Source organism: Eleginops maclovinus, chromosome 1, assembly GCF_036324505.1.
Source record: "Eleginops maclovinus isolate JMC-PN-2008 ecotype Puerto Natales chromosome 1, JC_Emac_rtc_rv5, whole genome shotgun sequence".
Lineage (NCBI taxonomy): Eukaryota > Metazoa > Chordata > Actinopteri > Perciformes > Eleginopidae > Eleginops > Eleginops maclovinus.
In genome coordinates this window covers 13655299-13679523 of record NC_086349.1, presented here as the reverse complement: position 1 = coordinate 13679523, position 24225 = coordinate 13655299, and the positions used below count along the sequence as shown (strand labels likewise).

Below are 24225 nucleotides of genomic sequence, written 5' to 3'. Positions count from 1 at the left end.
GTTCAGTTTCAATAGCTGATGTTTTAAATGACGCTGGTTTAGACCGTGGAGGCTGAGTTCAAGTCCCGCCTCCTTCGCTTTGATTGGATTGCTGTGATACAACGGCTATAATCTTATTGGTCTGATTGGTAGAGCCTGCTCGGGACAGTGTTTAACCTGGGATGTGGCTCAGACAAAAAAGACCATAGGATTTCGTACAATATCGGGAGATAAATATCTTTCATTAATTGAGTTCAATTGTAATGCCACTTTTAACAGAAACACAAAGATTTACAATTTGAATGCTCGTAATAATTTCGTCAAAATCGTTGATTTAGAGCAGAGGTTCCTGAAGTCCTTGGAGAAGTGGCTAGTTTGATTGTTTAAATTGAAAGGGGACAATGTTGGAAAAGTGTGTACTTTGTAAACAGGAGCTATGTCCAGGCTATTTGTACTTTTGAGTTTCTGATACCTAGATGCAACAAAATGCCAGTAGGATACAAATATCTGGATATAAAGAAAAAATGTTGTCAAATATGTAATCACTTTTTTGGGCAAAAATATCATGTTCGGTTTGAATGTGAAAAAACAACTATTGTTGAGAGTAGAAAAAAATATCTGGCTGATAAAATTGTTGCAGATAAACCAAGTCTATTTTATTAACAAGATGCTTGTTCAAATAATGTTCTTCCTCTCTTCAAATTACTTGATTACATTTTACATTTTTTAATTCTGGTTACATTTATAATGCTGTGTTTTTTCTATGTTTCTACGACTTGGTGCAGTCTAAATAAATCAGAATGACAATTAAATATTTATCAGTGCTGTACTAAAACCAATGTTGGAGTACTTGTACTTAACTTGAGCATTTATATTTCTGGCTACTTCATAACTATTTCAAATGATATACATTATGTCGATCAAACTACCCAAAAGCAATTAAAATATTTAACTAATACTTAAGCTTTTACAGCATGCCAACAGATAGAATTCATGGGATTTCTTGAATGAACTAGCCAAAACTGGGGAGAAGAAGTAACCACAAACAACCTTGAGTCACTTAACATTTAATGGACATAGGTTTCATGAATATCTAACCCTTTTTTCCATTATAAAAAAAACCAAAACATTGCAGTACTGCATTGGATGGGTACAAAAAATCTATTATCTACAATGAAAAAACAAACTGAGACCAATGAAGAAGTTACTACATGGATATAATGTGTAATGTAATTACACATTGAGTCATTTTTTTCCTACAAACACTGTCTAATCACTAACTGTATAAAAGTCATCCACATAAATGGGCAAACTAGTTACACCAGATACACTGGGGGGGGGGGGGGATTTCTGTACAATATGTTCACATTAGTTCACTTCGTTCGTTTTTTTCTCAGTGGAAACAGGTTGGACTTATGATGCTGAGTCCGTCCCCCACCGTCAATGGGTTCAAAAAAAGGAAGGAAAAAGGAAAATTCAGGACATCACATAAAAGCTTAAAGACAACAATGCTTAATAAGTGTCTCAAAACAATCTGTACCATTTACAAAATCTTTAACGCAATAATTACTCACTGATAGTAAATTGGATTTGCTAGCAGGGTCCAACAAGGCTTCACAGATGTTATTTGAAGTGTGATTAGCCCTAGTTACACATGATTTCATGCTTCAATAGTCCAAACAAATCCTTATGAATATTAAAACCTGGTCATGAAACTTAACCAGATAGGCGGAGAAGGAAAGGACACTTCTCTCTCAAAGAAGAAGAAGACCAGTCCACAGGCTGAGCAGCCACACAGTCAGCTCCCTGGAAGACCAGTGTAAGAGAGGAGAGATATCAGAAGAAATCCAGTGGTGGCGCTGGCGTTTGGCATATGACAATCAGGCAGGAGAAAGTAAAAGTGAGAGGAGAAGGTGTGGCAGATCAGGTTAGCTGGGATGAATAGTTTCCGGCAGCGCAGAGTTCACAGACAGATGTGTCGGCCAAAGTACTATGAGACTCGGATCATCTGAGCCACCGTCTCCTCTCCTGCTGCCTGGGCCGCCTCCTGCTGTTGCTGCGGGAGGAGGATAAAGGATCAGAGAGGTCAGCTTGATAATTAATGAGGCGTTTCATGCCCTAATTCCAAAGAAAATAAAAAAGAAAACTCAAATCTTTCACCGGAACATTTTTTAATTACTAAGATGACAATTTATAATTTCTTACCTGTGCAAGAGCCAAAGCCATTTCTTCCTTGTCCTTTGGTGAAAAGAAACGGCCTCCATCTCCTCGCTTGCGCTGCATGGCGTGGCGGTGGCGAGACTCGTGAAGGTATTTCTGCTGGAAAGCAAGAAGGTGTACTGGAGCGTGACTAATTTTCCATTGCAAACACTCTACAACAGTGATGATTCAAAGGTTATTTATCCCACTCCTAGAAAACAAAACACGTTTGTGTACTTTCCACCCATGTAACCAAGCCATTCAGGTAATTCCTAAAGTTTTGAGATATCCTTCTCTGAAAGAAAAATGGTTAAATAACACTAAAGGTCGGGTGTTTATTTTATAATCTGTCTTACATGCAAGTAAGATATTACCTATTTTAAACAAAAAATGGCAATGAATGAAAGTAGTGCTGTATTTATTTAACTTTGGAAGTGCAATACAAATATTAAATAATTGTATTATCATGTTGGCCATAATCTGCCCCTCTTAAATGTGCTTGCAAGTGTGGTGCATGATGACCACTAATTGTCCTTACCCTCCTTTCCTTGGGGATTTTGCCCTCAGCTTCGAGCTTGGCTCTAGCTTGTCTTCTCTTCAGGATGCGATGGTACTGTTTGGCATTGACGTACAGAGGTTCCTCCTCGAGCATTTCTGCCCCTGGCAGGGGGATACGCTGCATTGTAGGAACTGCGCCACCGCCAGGCACCATCTGAGAGAGAGATATAAACAGGGACACTGTGTTTAAAGCCTCTGGCATAGAAAGCAAACAAATATTAGCTGACACAAAGAAGTAGTTACACTGCAAATACAGGTCATTTCTGTCTAGCTATAGAAGTCTCTATAGGGTGGATTTATGATTTGAATTGCATGAGGTCAAAATATCTTGAATAAAGGTGTTAGATGTTCTGCTCCAAGAAGTGCAGGAGAGGTGAGGAAGCTGTCAATCAAACATGTTCTGCAAATGTCCTTAAAGTCGTAAGAAGATGTTTATTCAGGCAAAATAATGAAAAATACTTTTGTGGTTGAGGGCTTTGAATAAACATAATATACACTGAATGTATTGTAACAAGTAAATTTAAGTTATACTAAATGATCAAATTCACTGATTCAAACAACAAAGTTAAGTATATAGTATATGCATTAATCATATCACATCAGATTATGATTACTTAAATACAAATAAATAACACCCAATTTCTACAGATTCACAATGGATAGAGAAAAGATTTTGTGATTAACATAAAAATTATAGACAAAATAAACATATTTGGTGCTCTGAAAAGTGACCTCCACCATAACGCGAGATTAGATTAAAATCTATAAAAAACTAAATAAAATGGTAATAAGAGTCTGATACCTCTGCACAGGGTCTTACCATGACCATTCCACCTGCATTGACCATGTTACCGGAAACGGGCAGGGTGACGGTCACAGTGCCTTGGCCGCTATTAGTAGTGTTTGTGTTGGCACCGCCTGCCTGCACAATCTGGGCGCCGGCCAAGCTGGAAGCCGGAATTGTGATCATTCCTGCAAAAGGGGATTATCATCACGGTTCAAAATTACAACTTAGCAGTGCAAGTATACACAGACTAAGGCAGAAAGATATGAGAGAGTTGAGTTTACCCTGCTGCAGGACAGTGCCATCTGCATTGACAGGCTGGTAGACAATGGTCTGTCCGTCAGCCGTCTGTGCCACCTGTTGGCCCTGCACACTGATCTGCTGCCCCTGTGGGACCACGAGTAAGAAGAGAACATACTCAGTAATAATATTGATGATTTGTTACATTGATTTTCCATTAAACTGGACAGAATTTTGCACCTGGTTCTGTCCAGCGGTGATGGCTGTCTGGGGCTGCTGGATGATGATCTGCTGGGGCTGACCCTGCTGGCCCTGCAGCTGGAGAGTCTGACCACCCTGCAGCTGGATCTGACCCGGCTGTACCAGCTGGATCTAAACATGGAAAAGGTTCCACCCACAGATTCAGAAACAGCAATATATATTCATCTGCTAACAGAAACTCAGTGTTTTTACCATACATACAATTATTCTCCTCTGCTTACATAAAGGTTCAAACGTTTTCCTCAACATGAAATTCAAGATCTTTTCAATGACTATCAAGGCCCAATTCCAGGATCTACATTGAGGTGAGCCCCTAATCCTTCTGGACACACTGCCTAGCTCAAGTGAATGGAGTTAACACAAGCCTATGCCACAGTCAAACTAGTCAAGTAACGCAAGGGTATACTTTGCTTTGTGTTTGGGGTAAACACAGCATTTGGAAAACACTTGTTTTTTGGCACTTCAAATTGGGAAAAATATCACAAGTAAGAGCCATTGGTCAACAGTAACTTGTACAGGAACTGATAAATAATTGAAAGCAAGGTCATAATGTTTACATCTGCCAGTTATATTACAGGAGAACACAACATCCTTGTACAAGTAAATTAAATTAACTGAGGCTTGTCTCTTACCTGCTGTAACCCTTGAGCTCCAGACACAGGGACCTGCATTATGGTTTGACCCTGACCCCCAGACATGGCCTGCACCATTATGGGTTGCCCTGATGATGTAATGAGCTGCCCGCCGCTCACCTGGACCATCAGAGGCTGTCCCTGGACCTGCAGAGAGATACAGAAAGAGGTTACAGCATCACTGCCAGTGTTTGTTACATCAATATCACTGATGTGTGATTCACAAGACAAATTATATTAAATCAGAAACATCCGAGATACCCCACCACGGATAAATATTTGATGATTCGCTTAATACAAAGATGAAACCATTCAGTTCAATAGTAAATCCAAACTCAAATGTACAGTTTATGCTTAATGTTTTTTTTGCATCCTGAGACTAGGCTACAAGTGTGACTGTAAACAGTGTTTATTTACTGGAAAACTGATGCTGAACCAAAAGGTTAAATTTGGCTTTTTGTTCACTTGTTTTGCTTAATTAATCAAATTAATTTGAATCCATATATCCAACTTGAAAAGCACAGAGGTCCAATTGGCATCAATTAATAAAATGATTGACTGCATAAGACAACTGAAAGCCTGTGGCCGCAGTTGCACCATATGGAAAAATACCAGAGTTTGAGGAATCTACTGCCATTTCGCCACGAGAGAATAAGAAAAATATAGCTGGATGACGAGAAGTGACAGCGAGTAATGACTATGGATCCATGCAGTTCAATGCTGGTCCTGCTAACTTCCAAACACATCCATAACACTCAGGTTTTATCCTCACTGAGAATAACAATGTCTTACTTGCATAACTTGCAAGATACAAACATAACTCAGACAAAGAGGAGTCATGAGAGCGGGAGCGGAAACCTGAGGCTGACACACAACAAACTGTGCTGAGGAACATGCAGTTCAGGCAGCTTTAAAGACATGCTAGGGAGGGAGGATGAACCAAACAGCACAGAGATGGGTCATGAAACAGCCCTGGTTGTAGCATGCAAAACTCGTAGGCTGTAACACTGTTGTGACTCTGACACAGGGCGGCGGCGTTGACACCACTACCTGGAGTGTCTGCACCTGCTGGCCTGAGGCCGTCACCACTGGCGCCTCTGTTTGCAGCTGCACAGCCGTCACTGTGCCCTGTGTCTGCAGGCAAGGCAGGATAATACAGCACAATACAGTCTCAGAAAAATAATTATGAGGAAAAGAGACTTTGACTTGGATCCACTGCAACATTTTAATTATGGGTACCCGTTAACTGTGATCTTATAGCAGACAGTGTAATTGCTGTAAACATTTATTTATCAAAACCACATTTTTTCACATTAAATCCTGAGTTTACCTGCTGTTGGATCTGTCCATTGGAAGTCTGCACAACGATTTGCTCCCCAGTGGAAGTGGTGGCAGTGGTGTACTGCTCCATGGCTTGTTATTTTCACAAATCTCTCTGCAAAAATCAGAAAGAAACATACAGTATGAGCTTAACTTAACGATTCTTTATCATGTATTTTATTTGTATATCAGTCCACAACATCATAAATCAGCCAGGGGGGGGAAACAAGGGGTTTCCAAACAATATCTAACATTAGTGCTGCCAACTCAAATTTGATTAGACATTATTTAAACAGAAAAAGACCATTACATTTCCACCAGTCATAATTTGCCAAATGTAACATCTGACATTCAGATGAGATTGTATTGAATCCCTTTAACGAGGTGTTTTGCTAGGTGTCGTGGGAGCTAAATGCTAGCGTCAGGTAGCTAGCTAAAAGCATAGTAAACGCTAGAAAGCAAATACGGAAGGACAGTTAACAGATAATCAGCTACCTTTAGACGGTGGTTCATTATGTGGTCAGCTAATGATAATGATCATTTGCTAGTCGACGTCTACTGATGGGAGCACGTTGGCTTTTTCAACCCGCCCTTTGTTTGAGATTCCCTTTAGCTAACGTTAGCTAAGGCTTGTCGAGCCAGAGATCATGTTTCCTCACAGCAGCCGAAAACAAGCAGTTATTAGCAGCCTAATCAGCCCGGGACACAGCGGTCGAAATCATACAGCCATTCGATTTTTTTGCATTTAAACGGGTTAGTAATTTGGTTGGTCCATGGCAAACCAATCCGTGCTGACAACTACGAATGCCTTCAATCGGGTTTCCCTTACCGTAGCTTCACTGTCCGGTTTCCCTCTGATTGGCTCTAGTACAGCTCGCTAAAGCCCAATCAACAAAGTGAGCGGACAAAATGGCGCAAATGAAACAACGGAGCCTGGGAGGAGATGCGAAGCTGCGTGACACTACCCGGGGACAGAGTGCAAGGAGCGGGGCGCCCGAAGGAGGTCGCCACTGTGCTACATGTGCTGTGTTTTCAAAGCTCCCTTGGGCTATGTTGTCAAAAACTTTTTTTTTTAAAAGATAGAACGTTTATAAATAAAATAAAATGACATTAAGAAATTGCCTCGGAAAGGCATCTTCACATTCGATCAATTTCACATACTTCATCTACATGTTTATCATAGAGGAGAGGTTTAATAGTTCCTTTAATGGCAGACTCTTTAAGGCAGAAATAACAGCATCATCAACCAAACATTATCCTCAGCGTTTCTGACTTTAATGATTGGTTTCCAATGAAATGTTTAAAATTACAATAATGCTATTTCCGTCCCAACTAACCTTTAAAGAAATGTGTGAATGCTTTATAGTTACATTGTCAATGATTACCTAATTACATTTTTGATAACATTTTTATAATATAGCTTTTTTTGGATAACCAATTATATTAACCCATGAAAAGAAATGATATATAGTAGAACAAATAGTACTCCTGTAGTTTGTTCCAATGTTACATGACCAACTGTCAATCTTGTACATGTAAAATGCATTTTAATTTGTACTGAAAACATTCTCATAATGTTTAAACATTTCTTTACTTTTAAGGAATCCAAAAGTACTGAGTTGAAATTACACTTTTTTATACATTAACTTCTAAATTAGTACATTTCCACATTTCTTGACCTGATGGCTGACCTACTTTTCTAGGTAACATTGACCCACACTACACCTCCAATCCGGTAGCAGGCACCACTGCGCCGCGTGTCTGTTGTTATATTCATGTTTGCGGAAGTCCATGCACGAGTTTCATTGGATGGTGGCATGACAGTGGAGGGGGCCTTTTTCGTTAATCTAATTTAATTCCTTTAGTTAACAGAAACAGCAGGTGATATGAGTTGTTATGTGTGTGGTGTGGACAGTTTGACTTGTGGATGTGCGTTATTGTGTGTCACTTAACCTGTGACTGTCTCCTCTCTGGTCTAACAAGCTCATGACATTGTCTGAAAAGGGAGAACACAACGTTTGTGAGCATGGCCAGACCTCTGCAGGTCCTCTCCCTCCTCTACAGGCTCGGCGCTCGGTCAGTGATGCCCTCAGTTTCTATTACCAGCTGTCGATTTGCGAGTAAAGAATTTAACAAGGCACACAGTCATGTGCGCAGAGACAAGGTTTCCAACAGATCCCAGAGAGACAGTGAAGAGATGTCTGATGAGGAACTGGAAGATGTGGAGGACAAACTCCAGGACTTGTTTCAGTAAGAGTCAACATTATTCCAGCTTGAAAGAAACAACATTATATACTATGATGTGTGGGTTGTCTTCACTTTTTATATTGCATACATCTTTGTATTCCTGCATTTTACTTGCATGTTTAAGTTTGGTATATGGTATTGTTGGAGAACTAAAACTATGTCTCCCATGTGTTTCAGTGAGCAGAAAAAAAAGCAGAAGACTGTGAAATATCACATACTGAGAAGGCAGATGACTCCACCAGGAGCTCCACAGAGGAAGCTCACCTGGGATGCTATTGAGCAGATCAAGTGAGGATCTTTCAATAATAACTAACTAACAACTACCAGTTCATGTCATGGACGCCCTGGACATAAGTAAAACTTCTATATAAATCATGGAACCTTGGAAAATCCTTTATACTCGAAAATATTTTTTGGACAATTGTTTATTCTATGCCTGAACCATGTCTATGTAGATATTCCTTTGTGGATTGTGTTGAAAAGTGTTACATATTCATTAAACCCTAAAGATAAATTGAACGTTTGTTCTTGTCACAAAAATAGCTGTTGCTAGAAACTTCGCAGTTGTGCTGATAATGAAAATATTTACCTGAATGAAAAATCAACATTTTGTGCCTTTTTTATAAATGCAGTTCTTTGCCATTTTAACGTTAATTTCGTCCTGCTTCATGAACTGCCACTGATATATGATGCATATTTTCCTGCATATTGCAAGGACTATTTTATTTTCCTTGAAAATCTGGTTGGTATAAAATACCCCATTGGTAATATCAGTTTAACAACTCTTCTATTATTAGTTTTTCTTTCCTCACAGTAGTTGCATAAATTATGCTTAAAGTGATATTTTATTTTCAGATATCTGAAGCAGGAGCATCCAGATGAGTGGACAGTTGAGCGTCTGGCTGAGGGTTACTCTGTCACCACTGATGTCATCCGGAGAGTCCTCAGGAGCAAGTTTGTCCCCACTCCTGAAAAAAAGGTCAAACAGGACACCAGAGCAATGGCTGGACTCGGTCAGCAGGTGCTGCCATCAGGAGCCGCTGCAGGGCCGGACAGGCTGAAACTGCCTGGAAACCGCACAACAGCACTACTCCCACCAGTGAGTGTGGAAGCTGCCGTCGTGCCTGTTGCCGAAAATACTTTAATGCTTCGTGGGGGAGGTTCAGGATTCTTGACTAAGAGCCCTGCCCCTGTATCTCTTCTGCCCACCCATGTCAGAGCTGATGTTAGTAAAGATGTCCCTGTGACGACGTCAATAGAAGAGGACAGCTTTTACAACTCAAATCCTACAGAGGAAGATGAAGAAGACAAGGAGAGCTGGGATGGACGGCTGTTCACAGAAGAAGAACTTCAAGAGTTCATGGAAACGGTAAAGTCTTGCCCTGTGGTGCAAGATGGCAATGACTTTTTTGATGCAGAGGGAAACTTTCTGTATCGAATCTGAGGACTTCCTGCATTGGACAGATGCTGAGCATGTGTGATGGTCAGGTTGTCATCTTAGGATACAGTAAGAGTTTACTAAGTGACTTTGTAAACAACATATTTCGAAATTGCTATTTAATAAAAATCAGGTGACAAAAATAGAGGAACATATGAATTTATTGGCAAAACCAAAGAAAAAAACCTCAAATATACAGTAGAGGGACACATAGCAGATAGAAAGATGTAACCTTGTATATTTACAGAACCATCACAATGAGTTAATAATTTATACACCAGTTTAAATTGTAAGAAAAATGCGTTACCTTTTTATTAATGCAATAAACCCATGAAAAAAAGTGTCCCCCAGTTTTGAACAGCTACATAATAACCCTGTATGATTTTTGGGGTGAATTTAATCTTGTCAAAGTTTCACTCAGTGATGTATTGTGCCAAGACAGGAAGGAGAAAATAACCAATTTATTTTAGGCTATTTTCTTTACAAAGCTATTTTGATTTAAATATTGTAATTTAACATGCAGTTCAGAGAGAGCTGGTATGAAACCCACGTCTGTCAAGGCTAAAGGAATCATCTTTGACAACAAGTATAACTTGGGGATGTGACTGACATACTTGATGGGACTGGTTACACATAAGTTGATACAGATAATTCTCAGTAAAGAGATGCTAGCCACACATTAGGATGGCCTCGCATCTCATCCTAACACCAGGCACTTGTATAACCACATCCAATTTACTGCACCCTGAACCTGCGAGTCACACATAAATAAATCCTGCATGAAAGCATTGCATTTCAAATAAGACGGACAAATAATTGTGCAACAAATGTTAAAAAGGAAAAAAGAGAATCCCTTTAAGACTTGAAGAGACAGTAGTATGACGATCATTTTAAAAAACAGCAGTTTTCTGTGAAATGACAAACTTTCCATAATATTACTTCCGTGTATCTGCTCCAACAGGGATGCAAATACAACTAAAAACCACCATGGCCGTTAACTCTAATAGGCTACAGTGGTAAATATGCTAAACAACATTTGCATAATGAAATGTGTTTTTCTTATTGCTTCTATGCCAAATCATATCAATGTATTCTGACTCTGATATACAAAATGACTGTAGATATTTACTTTCAAACTAGAATTATTTCTTACTCTCGACTTCTTGGAAACACAATTTGTAACAGTTCAAACGTTTTGTAGTACAAAAACTGCTCAAATTACTATAAACATGATGTGTGCACGATTCCAGTGATTATTATAGACTGATCACGTTAAACACTAGGTCACATTTAGAGAAAATGTCAAATTACAAACAACCTTGTGCTTTGGGCAGTTACAACTGCTGATATACACATTTGAAATATTCCTGTCTTGAAACAGACACACCTTACACCCCTATACAGTTATGCGTAATGTGCTTTCACACAATGACCTCTACATTCATCAAAAGAAGCAGCTGGATAAAATAGAGATATTGTACCAATAGGATTATTTAACATGCATGGACAATAGACTGAATCTCAACATTGTTATTGCTATCAAACCTAATGCAAAAATGTAAAGTAATTTCCACTCAGGTCTCGTTACTTTATCAATGGTTCTAAATGCCATGGAGTAAAAGTACGCTGGCTTTTATTCCAAACATACACTACAACAGGGGATTTCACAAATCTGTGCCAACAGAGGAGAAGGCTCAAAAATCTCTCATTTACATATTCCTGGCTCTGAAATACCTTATTTAAAGCAGGGATTAAATTGTTTTGGAGTTATTAATCAGCTACAAACAGGTATCGTGATAACACCTAGCAAATTGTCAGAAACGGCGAAGAAGAACAGGTTTATGTACAAGTGCATGAGAAAAAGGTCTCAGATCTTCAACCAAAATTAGAAGTGTTTCCAGGAGCGCTCCCAGGTGATAGGAGAAATAGGACCCGTAATGCAGTGGTGGTGGATTTATACATCTAGCTTCACTTCAAAACCAATTACTTAGCAGTTTAAATGACTGCATCAGTTCTTCATTCCTTAAAATAAATAAGTTAGAGACTTAAACTCAATCGACAGAATCAATAACTGAAGCACGACACTACAAGACCTCCTTCCTCCCCCACTGTGGAAATAATCCCAGGAAGCCCCCGTACATTCATCATACTTCATAGATGACAGCAGAGCAATGCAGATTTTCCATCCGACAGCTGAGGCCAAACTTCATACTAGAAGGTGAAAGGAAGAAGTAGCTGGATACGAAAGAGTGACAGGAGCAGCGGCCGCAACTGGAAGCTCAACTGTTGCTCAGTAGCATGTTGGATTAATCCTGCTATTCCAGCAGGTCCTGTACAAACACAAGAAAATAACAATGAAGCCTGAAGCCAAATAGAAAAGCAAACAAGAACATCCGTTATGGTTATGTTTACACATGCGCCCAACTCAGTTACTTAAGTGACTGTGTTCTAGGTGTAGTTAAAGGACATAACTTTGTAGCTTTTGTGTAAAGTCATTCCCTTTTTTGAGCTACAATGCTGTGACTTACTCTAACACCAGACCAATTCATGTTGTATTTAAAAATCATTTTTGAGTTACAGAGAAAGATTGTTCCCTCCCAGCAGTATAAAAGCAAATAATAATAGCTTATACGTTTATGCTGTACAGAAATTCCAATATTTATTTAAGCTTATTTAGCAAGAATACAATTACACCTTTTGTCCACCAGAAGGCACTGGAAATGTTTATACCTCTTTACTTTCAAAACATCTTTTAAATACACTAGGGTTTCTTTTTTAAAGTGTTAAGTCTATTTTATGTAAGAAAATGTGTATCAACTAATATCTTATTTTCATTCTGGGCTGTATAACATTACTTTATTTCTCGGAATTGTACACAACAAGCAGCATGCTTTAAAGAAACATACACATGTTTTGGGTTGCACTGTATTGCCCAATCTTAGAAGTATAGGGAGTGAAAATGATCCACACTGTACCTCATCTGAGTCGTCGTGAAACTCTATCTTTCCATTTGGAGAGTGGTCTGTCTCCAGGGGGTCGTCCATCCCTCCAACAGCATTGTCTTCAACATGCTGCTGCAGCACTGAGTACCTGTGAACCAGGAACCTGCATGGCACCAAAAAATGATCAGGTCAGTTTTTACCCTTAAAAGACATTTAAAACATGTGAGCATGAAAAAGAAATTCTGAATTATAAAGATAGAGTCTACATTCTGAACATGCTATCCTATATATAAATATTATACACTAACCTGCCACCACAGACATATTTCTTGATAAAGACGACTCCGGCTGCAATACTCAGCAACATGACGATGAGGACTGTTAGCACAATGGGTACAGACTTGGAGGAGGGAACGTCTATCTGTAAAAAAAAAAATGGCAGAGGCGAAAGTTAAAACTTGTGGGATGGACACACTGAAGGCAAGCATACAACTACAACCAATCAACACTCGTCACATTTTACCAAGAAGGCAGAGGTACTGACCAGAAGTTCAGGGCCCACCAGGTCACTCACACACCTCTTACTGAGGTCGATCTCTTTACGCTCAGGCATCTTTCCTCCCTCACATTTATCTCCAGGGATTTTCCTATAGCTGTGGACCAAAGACACATCAAGAGTATTTGATAGTTAGTTGCATATTTCCAACTGATACAGATAAACACATTTATTGTTAGGGCAGTCAACGAATATTCTAAATTCGAATATATATCGAATAGATTTTAAAAACAGACATTCGAAGGTGAAAATTAATATTCAAATGTGGAAAACCACACCCGTGGCAGCGGCTGTCTGCTTTGCGAGTGGCCTGCTGCCTGAGGGGTCAGGGACAGGTCACAGGAGTCGCACTGTCTGGCACAGCGTCACTGCTGAAAGTTGACTTATGTGGAAGATGGCAAAAAGTGCAGAGCCCAACTCGACTGCAGCAGAGAAAGTGATTTTAACCCCAAGAAATCTAAAAAGCCCTGTCTGGAAATGCTTCGGATTTTGGTCGGTACAGCACAGCTCGCTCGGAGCGTTCAATGTCGGTTCTATATACTGTAAAACTTCAATTCATGTTAATAATATTTGTTTCAATCACTGAATGAAGTCTGCCATATTTGGGACAAGAGTAAATTGCTTGCACAAAACTATTGACCAGCACTCAGCATTTGTTTATTGTTGTTGTTCATTTAAACCGTTATGTGCAGAGAGCGTGAGGGTGCGGGGGAGAGAGAGAGAGAGAGAGAGAGAGAGAGAGAGAGAGAGAGAGAGAGAGAGAGAGAGAGAGAGAGAGAGAGAGAGAGAGAGAGAGAGAGAGAAAGAGTGCGTGCGAGTGCGTGCGAGTGCGAGTGAGCGAGCGAGAGTGAGGTCTGCGGTCTTGGCCATTAGTTCATTTACTTATTTTTGTGTAGGTAATATGTTGTCAAATATGTTTAAACTCAAATAAACTACCACCTATACAAGTAGTAATGTCTTGTTGTATTAGTTTTTCCTGTTATTGGCGTAATGCGCAAATACACACATTCGAATACTTCGAATATATGTATTTTTTTTAGAGGAAATATTCAAACTTCATTTTTGAGCAATTTTGACAGCCCTAATACTTGTATTGGCACTATTAAATGCAGATGGGTCTATAGCAGTTAATATCAACTTCTATTCATATTTCTTTTATCAGCATTCACTGTTCCACATTGAAAGCATGAGACTCACTCTCACCCTCCTCTGCTTCCCCTGACCGATCTGTACTTCCTCTTCCTCATTACTTCTCTACTCCGAAAAACACTGACAGCTATCCCCTGTCACTATCTACAATAAAATGTGGCATCGGTATTTTGTATGTATTGTAGGTAATGAAATGGCCTCTAAAGAAACACATTTTTCAATTGCAATAACTACAAAAAGAACAACTCGCTACTCTAAACAGTACACAATAAATAAAGATGAATCATGTAGCGTTAATGAACACAGGAGAGGAGCCACACAGTCACTCACCCACTGGTCTGCAGTTGTTCCTCTTTGCCTTGCAGACAGAACTCAAGCACTTTGCCCTTCAGGTCCGGCTGCTCCACACACTCAGAGCTGTTCTCCTGACGGTAGTAACCAAAGTCACTGCAGAGAGACACAATATAGTAAGCGAGGGTGGAAGAAAAGCCTACATTTCATCTGGCATCTGTAATTAATTTGATTAAAATGAACGTTTTAATTTTCACAATTATTTCTTTACTCAAAGGAAAAATCCTCTCCAGCATACGTTCATACTGATATTTGATACAAGTTTGACACATCCAATGGCCCTACCACAGGAAGTCATCCAGGGTGCACAAACAGGGGGTTGGCTGAGTGTTGACCACGTAATCTCGTCCGTTCCAGCAAACAGAGTCCTTCCTGAGACGCAGGAACTTCTCTTTGTAGCCCAGCATGCAGCCATCTTTGGGGTCACTGATGTCATCAGAGTGGGCCAACCACTGCACATAGTCATCATCTCCACCTGCATTCATCAATTTTTTGTTACATATAACTAAAACAGAACACAAAATATTGACAGTCAGTTTGTTGAATCAGACATATTCTCATGTCACGCACAGTCTCTTGTGAGCAGATCCCTGAAGTCGATGGTGATGGAGACCCAGTACTGGCTGAGGAGGACGTCTCTGTAGCCCCAGATACTGACATTCATGGAGCGAGCTCCCGGCTCTGATGCCAGCCCAGTAAAGTAGATGGGATCTTTGGTGAAGATGTAACTACCCCAGCACTGTCCTTCATCGGTAGAAAATCTGTCAGGACATTTTTGAATGTAGAATCATTAGCATAACACCAATAAATATTGAAGTAAAACAAAACCATATGTGAGAGAGTTGTACTGCATGCACTTTAATATGTATAAATCAGGTATAGAAAAAAATACAGACTCCAAGCATCAGAAAAAACACACTGATCAGGTCCCTAACAGTAACTCACTTGATCGTGTTGATAGGTTTAGTGAGGCTGTGCTCCACAGCAACCAGCAGCCCTCCAGAGTCCAGAATAGCGTAGTAATGGGGCCCATCCAGGGCCTTTATCCACGTATACCCCCCATCATCAGACACATACACATCAGGCTTCATCACTGAGATGGCATCCCCAACACTCCCTGGTGAGATGGAAAAGGGTTAAAATGGAAAATATGTGATCATATTTGTTTTTTTTAAAACAAACTTCGACCATTGTTTAAAAGTAAATAATAAATGGTACAAAAAAACTCTGAACTGAGAGTTACCGTGAGATATAATGAGGCCCACAGCGTTTGGTTCAGTCAGAGGTAGCATAGGGACGTTCAACTTCATAGCAGTGCTGTAGGCTGCATGGATGTGGAGAGTGCACTGCAGACACAAACACATCAATCTGAATGTTTACAATTCAAACAAAGTAGAAGTTGAAATAATAACATTAAAAAAAAGAAATACTGCCACTTCTAATGTGCTGTGTTTAGCCCTTTTGATATAACACTACAAAAGCTAGTTCATCAATACTTATTTCATCAAAGTACACCAGTTCTATCAAGACTGATCTACTTTCTATCTTTGCTTACCTTGTCTGGGTCCTTGGCTGTAGCATCGCACTTGCTGTTGGCAGGTTTCCTCAGGGGAACCCATTCCCCTCCCTGATCAAAGGACACCACAGACTGCACAGAGTTATCTGGAAAAACAAGACAAGGACATCATATTTACAGGTAGTCTTCAACATTTAGCTAAACAATGCCCAAATATGTTTCATTTCTGTTCAGTGTTCCAAATGTTTGAGGGGAAATGAAGTAGGAAGTCAAACATATTTCATTTAAAGAAGCCATTACAAAATGTAAAATATGGTATTAAGTTCCATAGCATTATAAATGTGTGTGTGTACTTGTTTTTTCTTCCTTTCATTTCTTAAATGAAACACACAGTCATAAGGTATACATTTGGCAGGATGAAAACGGAAAAACTTGTAATGTAAAATGGGTTAAAATTGAAGGAAAGGAACAAGGAGATTTGTTAGAGAGACGCAGACAAGATGGAGTCAAGCTTTAGCTGGTGATATGATATTTCTGGTGAAGTGAAGTGTCAGCCAGTTGAATTAAAAAAAGCAGGACATCTAACACTGAACAGCTAATGAAATATTTATTTAACGCCCTCCCTCTGGTATGTAATGGAGAAGTAATATGTGTATGTCTTTCTGAGGGGACTTTGAGTACAGGCATTTGAATAGAACTACGTACCTTCCGCCAAGACACTGGTGAAGAATACTCCTCGCAGGGAGGTGACATTAGTGAAGTCTGTATCGCCGCCCGTGGTGGTGTAAAGGTGGCGCTCCAATGATTTGGAGTACACGGTGCCCCGGTCATCTGATACATAAATGGTGCCAAATCCTGTATCTGTGGATGTTGAGAAGAAACATATGAGTTCAAACATACTGGAGAGACAATCCATATGCTGGGTTTTATACAGTAGATCGTCGTTTGAAATTTATAGTATTGGAGTTTATTTTTTATCTACATGGCCAAAAGTACATGCTTTATCGACTGTACACGAAAAAACCCTGTCTCCTATTCCTAAATGGTGTTGCTTCATTTCTATTCATAAGGAAACTGCTGAGTTTTCTGCACAGACTGACCTCCTGGCTCATCGACGTGCATGAAGACCATTTCATCGTTGGCTGCCAGGATGGAGTAGAACTGCTCATGCCCGACGGGAGGCAGCTGGGCCATGTTCCACTTCTCACCCTGGTCTACTGACACATGGATCATCCTCAGAGTCCCCTGCAGAGAGACAGGCGATAAATATTTTGACTCTGGATGCCTGATCATGTTTCCGTATCTGCTGGTAACTACGACTTGCTGTATACTGACCTTGCCTGTCATAACAGAGGCAAACAGAAAACGCCCACCCAGACCGAAGGAGTAGATCTTACTAGCGACTGTCTTGACGGTTTTACCATAGTCGGTAGACCTCTTCAGATTCAGCATTCCCCGATCAACTGGAAAATAAATAATATACAACTTCGAAATAAAATGTTACAAGTGTTACTTAATACAGTGGTTGTAAATAGCATTTAACAAAAACATGATACAAAGTAATGAAAATAAGGATATATTTATAAATAATTTAGCTTTTTCATCTGGTAAAGTAATAGCATATGCATGTACATACACAGAAGTTTCACGTGCAATATTTTAGTTTTAGGTTTAGCTCTAAGAAGGGATGACTTACCACAGGATCCGTTCTGACTGGATGTGAAGAAAATTGTATTTTTCCTTCCCCTGGTATCACAATGAAAAGAACAAATTTCAGATAAGCAGACCCACATTTTAGCCTTCACAGTCCAGGACATTCAAGCTTAATATAATAGATGTATAAGGATTTGTTGATGATAAATATGTGACAGCTGTCGATGAGCTCATGTCTCAATAAACAACAAAACTAGGACAGAGGCAATCAGGTCTCACAGGATTCCTAATGCTTCTCTGTTTATTCCTGCAATAGGTTTGCATAGTGAAAGTAGGCATCGCATGACATGGCTTATCAAATGCAAAGACAACTCAGTCGGGCCAGTCATATTTACAGTTTTTTTATGTTGTGCGACTTTACCAAGCTCCTGTCCCAGATTAAAATGACCTATTTTCCTAGAGCTTGTGCAAATGAACATCCTTGGGATAGTAATAAAAGTTGATGTTTCACAAACACTGTCATATAATTCTCAGTGACCTTGAAAACACAGCTTCAAATGTAACAATATATTTAGAGCTCTTAAGGTTACTAAGCAATACAAACCAGGAAGTAATTCTAAAACAACAAGAATGCTGCAAGGGCTTGGCCTCAGCTGAGCTGATTTTACTGTCACCGACTGTAATGCAATGCAGTTCTACTGCCTATTTTGCAAAGTTGGAACAAAGATACAAGACTTTGGAGAAACATTATAAACATGTTGTCATTGAGGTTAATTTAAATCAGCATAACTGTCAAAACATAGTTTAACACACTCTGATTTCATCCTACCTGTAATAATTATTATGTTCGAGGAAAACAGAAGAAAAGTATGACTAACAGATATAATATCACTTCTTGAATCTTTGTCATTTGACCAACCAATAAGAATGCCGCCTTTCAACTACTCCCTAAGCTCACTGAATATAAATGTTTCCCTAAGATATGCTTGGGGATTTTGAGTTACACTGCTGTTTGTTCACTGAGCACCTGACAAAGGTGCTTATATCCTCAGTTTGCCTTGTATCTTACCATTTCACAAGACACACTGTTTCTTGCATCTTTTTCCAGTTGCTGCCAAAATCTTCAGACAGCCACAGTTCATTCTGAAGGCATAAAAAATAGATGTATTAAATACTGGTTCAACTGCACAGTTTACGCAGCTCACACGGAACTTGGTACACATGAGCTACCCATAAATAACATTGTCACGTTAATACATTTTCTCTGTGCAAACAAATGATTGAGCATTGTTTTTCTTCTTTCTATGAAGGAGTGAGGTAAAGGCCAATGCTTAAGGGGTTTTAAACCAGGTCACGCAAAAGGTTGTTCGCTCTCTCAAATTAATGACAGATCGCCTGCAACGATGAGATACGCACATAATGTAAAGCTTTTAGGTTTATATAGAGAAGCTTACTTACAGTACATCCCAAATTGTAATTTCCAAACTACATCTATTTCAAATGGATACGATTGTTTCAATGCTTTTCTTTTACCGGTTTTCCAAAACCGTCAATTAAATACAGAGAGAGCATATAACCATTATAACCATTGGCTCTCAGTATTAATAGACTTAATGCTACTTTTACTTGTTTACTGTCCGTTCATTGTCACCTATTATTATTTGTAGCCCTTTTAAATGTGTTTCATTTGCAAATGTGGAAATGTGCTCTATAAACAAAGTTATTAATAGCGTTATACTCTCTAACATTCTTTTCTTACACTGTTGCTGAGGGCCAGAAACACACTGGAATTGTCAGGGTTGTATGTGATCTGCGTCAGGGGGATGAAGGGCAGGTCGCGGCGGGTGAAACTCTTTCCAAAGTCTTCAGAGACGAAGATCCTGGACCCAAGACCTCCAGAAACCTCTCCTGTCAGGATTACCTACGGAGACAGAGTCCAACATTCAGACTGATAAAACCAAACAAGATGACGCTAAAGGTATTTTAGAGCAAGCACCCATCACAGAAGTACTACATTTGCTGAGAGGACATGACTTACTTTCCCGTTGTTCCCGATAGCAATGCCGAACTCTGACCTGATGAAGGTGTTGTTGATGAGGTTGGTCACATCTTCGAACGACTTCCCGTAGTTCTCACTAGCACATAAAGGGTTACAGTGGATGTAAATGCAAATCAAATGCAAACCGTGTGTTTTTTCCAGTAGGTGAGATGAGACTTACCTTCGATAGAGTTTAGACTGCCCGAGTCTAATCATGAAGAAGGGCACCTGAAAGGTCGTCAAAGCCAGAATGACCTGCCAAGAAAAAAAGGTTTAGCTTTAGGAAAGTGGAGTGGATCTTTTATTTATATAGATGAGCCCCTTTTTTTTTTAATCAACAAGGTTCTTTGCAGGCAAATTACACTGTCACTTTCATACAGTTCACTCAATGTTCAAGCAACACTGCAAGAGAGAGAAGAAAATAACACTCACCCCAGTGCCATCTCCAACCCAGGCCAGCGACACTGACCCACTGAGGTCGTTGAAGGTATACTGAATAAAGATTCAAAATAAACATATTGGATATCACAGCACTAGTTGAGCAGTACAGCAGCTGAATAAATACTTAAGGTCCACTTTAAGTGTAAAAGAAGGGGTAAACCTACCAGGGCTGTCTTTGACTGAAGAAAGTATTAGTCTTCTAACACTTTAATGATTTTGCCAACCAATGAATTTGTTTGATGGATCCCCAGGCATTAAACTGATGTATTCCACAATAAATCATGCAAAAACAAGACTTTAAATTCACTGTTTACAAGAGATGTGTTTATTCTTGGAAATTAGTCATTCAGCAGATAAAAATGGTGAATGGACTTAAGAAATTGTAGACGCCAAAGACCAACACAACAAATTAGTCAGCTATTGAACTAAGAGATTGCATTCCTAGCACTGACCACACAACAACAAAATGCAGTCAAATTGTGAAGTTTGCCTCTTTTTTTTGCTCTGACTGCTACCATGTTTCCCCAAGTGATGACAATGTAAAAACTGAAGCACCTCTTATCAGACCACACAAGCATTACAGCAGGCGGAAAGCTCCAGTCAAACTGCTTTCAGTAAAGACCTTTGAAAATGCCTAATGAATACCTTATTATAACCCGAGGATAAGAAACAAACTTTGCTTTTGTTGATAGTTGTTTGCAAATCAAGTCAATTTAACAGTATGGCTCGCGCTGCCTGATAAAAATATTGATTTGTGAAACCTTTTCCCTTTATTTCTCAATCATGTGAACACCCACTAAGTGTTTCAGGCAGGTCTCTATCAGCAGTTCATGCTGTAAGCAGCTCCAGTACCAGTGGGACCTGCAACATTAACTCGTGTGGAATGACGAAGCTGAGCCTCCAGGAATTCTGACGACTTTAGATTACCAGGACAAGTGTATAATGATGGCGCTGCAAAGTTGATCACATGGCAATGAGGAGCTAGGTAAATAAGCAGCACTGGACTCAGCTGAGATCAGCCTCCTGTTTAAGAAAACCATTGCATAGTTACGTAGATACTTTATAAACTGCATTAATTGGGGTACTTTCACTTTCTGGGTAAAGCACTAAAACCAGTTACACATCTGTTGAGAACAAATTTAGCCTCTTCCCTTATTCAGGATTTAAGAGATAAAAACTAAATGCCGTAGTCTCTTGGTATCCAGCAGACTTCCTGCTGGCTAACTTCTTTCACCACCACACAAACACAGCTTTTAATTACAAAATAACTACCACACAGCCAGTCACATGTATCCCATTGGGCCAATTTCCCAGTCAACATTAAGGCAGATTCACTGTCAATGAAGCAAAGAAAAGTGGGATCCTCAAATACAGAATACAGCTGCATCCTTTAGGAGAATTAAGATATAGGGCAGGGCAATTACTGGAGCATTTCATAGGTAAAAATGTCTGGTAGTGCTTCAGAGGAGCCTACGTAGGTCTTTAAGCATGAGGAAAATAGGCGTTGTTACTGTTTCACCACACTGTATTTCACTGCACCAAATGTTAAAGAATAAAATCATAATGTAAGGGAAGATGGTTCCTTTTGGACAAGCAAGTAATTTCGATTCTTTCCATGTTCTTGTTTTTATAACAGAAACACAGTGCAGTATATTCGGAGTTAAGTCTACATGAATGGAAAACAGGCCGCCAGGTTTCTAAAGACACAGGATAGCTGATTAGGCCTATTATTGTCTCACCTGGTTAGCACCTGCGCATCCTCTGCTTTACGCTCATTTAATTATCAGTAACAGGACCTCAGTTGGTAACTTACACTGTGGGTGTTGTCTGCTAACTTGGTGTCATATCCTTTAATTGCTTTGCAGGAGTCGCCCTGCTCGGTGCTTCTTCGTTTTATCTTGTGGATTGGTGATGCAGACAGCCATTCCGGCAGAGACCTCTTTACGATGTTCGCTGCTTTTTCTTTAATGTTTGAATGCCTCAATAAAAGCGATTGTCCGGAGGGTTTGGATTCCAGCTTAAAATGCAGACCGGCTGTGAAAGTGAAAACGGATAACAGCAGGGCACAGCGCAGCAAAAGTCCCATCTTCGCTGCTGGTGTCACTGGCAACGAAAACCAGACAAAGACTAAAAAAACAGCCCAAACAAGTCTTTGTTTATCCTGGTCTTGCCTGGAAATTGAAGGTCGCTACAGCTCTGCCGCGGATGACATCAACAATACAGTAGTCTCCTCCTGACAGCGATTATTACGTGCTTTTCAAAACATGGAGAGCCCACAAACTCCGTCTATTTCCCCGCGCAGCAGCAGAATCAATGTCAAAAAACGGAATGTTGAAAATGTACCGGAGTATTTTACACCTAATATTCGCGCAGCACTCCTTGTCCAAACTGTAACGATCAAGGAAATTGTGTCTGCGGGTTGTGGTTGTAACCATGTAATGCTATATGCAGAGAGACGCCACTGTGATTGGCTGTTCTTATTTCCCGGTCCACCAATCCGCTGAGAATATTCCGAGGAGGCGGGGCCTAACAGAGGAACGCAATTAGCTGTCAAAGCCTGTCAAGATAGGTTGAGCATTAATATCATGTAACTCCATCCATCCAGAAATTAATTCAAATGTGGATTTTTTTTAAACAATTGGTTGCATTTGGGGAGACAAAACACGTCTAATTTAAAAACAGGTTAGCTAATCTTAAATTATGAGAATATACAGTAAGAGCGTCTTTGTAATTAATTGGCTCACCTGGCTCTATCACTCAGTAATAAGGCTTATGGTTTGTTTTAAAGAAAAATATATGTTTTGTGTTTGATGTGTGAAATTCCCTGTGTTGTTGAATATGTTGTACATTAAAATCTAAAAAGCCTTGAGTATAATATTCAATAATTCAATCAAACTTTCATTCAAGATTCAAAGAATCAAGGTTTTATTGTCATATACAAAACTTTGGTGTGACAATTGTAGTTCTTCTTCTTGTCAAGAAGAACATAGGAATTAAAGCTCATCATATGATCTCCTGCAAAGAGACGTTTTTATTATATAGCTTGCTGAATTGTTACATTTGGTTGGTTGGAATGAGTAATTTAGGGTTCTTGATTAAATTTGGGCATGTGATGGGACAGTGCAAGTCATAACGAACCCATGACTACTGGTCATGTGATGTAGGGGGAAAATCCTGTACCCGTATCCGCCATGGAACTGACTGAATATTTGTATAATGCAGAACACAAACTATAATCCCAACATAACAATATGCAGTTTAAAGTATCCTTGAAGTTGCCAAGTCATCTACTCTGTGAACGTCTGCTTGGGCAAGAGGATTGTGTTGCCTTGTCACAGCAGGAAAACTGAAACTCTGTTGGTAAACATGGGAGGTTCTGTATAAGATAGGCGTGCTGAGTATTCCCTTATGTTCATCTCTAGCCTATCAAGTGGCATAACCTGTTTGACAAGTTTGCAAGCTTGCAGCAACAACAGAAAGGTGTCATCTCATGGCAGCTTTAAATGCAATCAGGATGATCAGGATTATATGTATCATGTCTTGCCTGTGTATTTCTTGATTCCCAGATTCACTCAGAAAGCCAAACAATCTAATCTGTAGAGCAGCATTCCTCCACAAAGAGACTGTACAATGGAGTTTCTGCCCCTCCCCCATGGCAGCCCAGTCAACTATTAAAAGGTGGAGAACAAAGCCACTCTTATTCCATGGAGATTTACTCTGTTATAACAAGAGACGTATTTTTCCACAAAGATCCAGATTTTCCTTTTTGGCTGCATCTTGTATGTTTGGTGACGGTATGCAAATATGAAATGGTACTAAATTTCCCTTTTAACCATGAGTTTAACCCAAACAGAGAGGAATTACATGTAATTTGTACATCTCCCAAAAAATCCCCAAAAGTCACATGGACAGCATTTGTGT

General features: G+C 39.6%; 3 protein-coding genes across 16 annotated transcripts; 1 reads left to right on the top strand and 2 right to left on the bottom strand.

The window, feature by feature from the left end:
- Positions 1–1030: 1030 nt before the first annotated feature.
- Positions 1031–6956, bottom strand: nfyal (nuclear transcription factor Y, alpha, like). Of its 13 annotated transcripts, none has more exons than XM_063891443.1 (10): positions 6803–6956; positions 5984–6088; positions 5701–5787; positions 4654–4800; positions 4001–4132; positions 3805–3907; positions 3539–3708; positions 2717–2890; positions 2185–2298; positions 1031–2035 (listed from the first exon to the last, which is right to left on the bottom strand). In XM_063891443.1, the coding sequence occupies exons 2-10, from the start codon at positions 6062–6064 to the stop codon at positions 1970–1972; spliced, it is 1074 nt and encodes a 357-aa protein (XP_063747513.1). In that variant the 5' UTR covers positions 6065–6088; positions 6803–6956; the 3' UTR covers positions 1031–1969. The 13 variants fall into 13 exon arrangements, with proteins under 13 accessions (XP_063747513.1, XP_063747531.1, XP_063747503.1 ...); XM_063891461.1 differs by having other exon boundaries at positions 5704–5787; XM_063891433.1 differs by lacking the exon at positions 6803–6956 and adding an exon at positions 6469–6795.
- A 793-nt stretch (positions 6957–7749) lies between these two features.
- Positions 7750–10001, top strand: ngrn (neugrin, neurite outgrowth associated). Of its 2 annotated transcripts, XM_063879602.1 has the most exons (4): positions 7766–7854; positions 7957–8223; positions 8398–8508; positions 9076–10001. In XM_063879602.1, exons 2-4 carry the CDS (start codon positions 8000–8002, stop codon positions 9662–9664), a joined length of 924 nt encoding a protein of 307 aa, XP_063735672.1. In that variant the 5' UTR covers positions 7766–7854; positions 7957–7999; the 3' UTR covers positions 9665–10001. The 2 variants fall into 2 exon arrangements, with proteins under 2 accessions (XP_063735663.1, XP_063735672.1); XM_063879593.1 differs by having other exon boundaries at positions 7750–8223.
- sort1b (sortilin 1b) lies at positions 9802–22733 on the bottom strand. Its single transcript, XM_063879582.1, has 20 exons — positions 22118–22733; positions 20296–20355; positions 20045–20118; positions 19864–19960; positions 19585–19746; positions 18895–18968; positions 17869–17918; positions 17508–17635; positions 17273–17417; positions 16878–17033; positions 16212–16318; positions 15900–16002; positions 15602–15773; positions 15227–15417; positions 14942–15131; positions 14636–14752; positions 13145–13253; positions 12909–13021; positions 12634–12763; positions 9802–11988 (listed from the first exon to the last, which is right to left on the bottom strand). Exons 1-20 carry the CDS (start codon positions 22388–22390, stop codon positions 11974–11976), a joined length of 2466 nt encoding a protein of 821 aa, XP_063735652.1. The 5' UTR covers positions 22391–22733; the 3' UTR covers positions 9802–11973.
- Positions 22734–24225: the final 1492 nt, after the last annotated feature.

Excerpts from the sequence above, each read along its gene's own strand:
- nfyal (XM_063891443.1), bottom strand. The coding sequence starts at position 6,064 with ATGGAGCAGTACACCACTGCCACCACTTCCACTGGGGAGCAAATCGTT. Across the intron at positions 4,801-5,700 it reads AGGTGCAGACACTCCAGGTA|GTCCAGGGACAGCCTCTGAT; the intron begins GTGGTGTCAACG and ends ATCTCTCTGCAG. Across the intron at positions 4,133-4,653 it reads GAGCTCAAGGGTTACAGCAG|ATCCAGCTGGTACAGCCGGG; the intron begins GTAAGAGACAAG and ends TTCCATGTTTAG.
- ngrn (XM_063879593.1), top strand. The coding sequence starts at position 8,000 with ATGGCCAGACCTCTGCAGGTCCTCTCCCTCCTCTACAGGCTCGGCGCT. Across the intron at positions 8,224-8,397 it reads AAACTCCAGGACTTGTTTCA|TGAGCAGAAAAAAAAGCAGA; the intron begins GTAAGAGTCAAC and ends CATGTGTTTCAG. Across the intron at positions 8,509-9,075 it reads GATGCTATTGAGCAGATCAA|ATATCTGAAGCAGGAGCATC; the intron begins GTGAGGATCTTT and ends TTTTATTTTCAG.
- sort1b (XM_063879582.1), bottom strand. The coding sequence starts at position 22,390 with ATGGGACTTTTGCTGCGCTGTGCCCTGCTGTTATCCGTTTTCACTTTC. Across the intron at positions 18,969-19,584 it reads TTCTGGCCCTCAGCAACAGT|AATGAACTGTGGCTGTCTGA; the intron begins GTAAGAAAAGAA and ends TTATGCCTTCAG. Across the intron at positions 15,132-15,226 it reads GGATCTGCTCACAAGAGACT|GTGGAGATGATGACTATGTG; the intron begins GTGCGTGACATG and ends TGATGAATGCAG.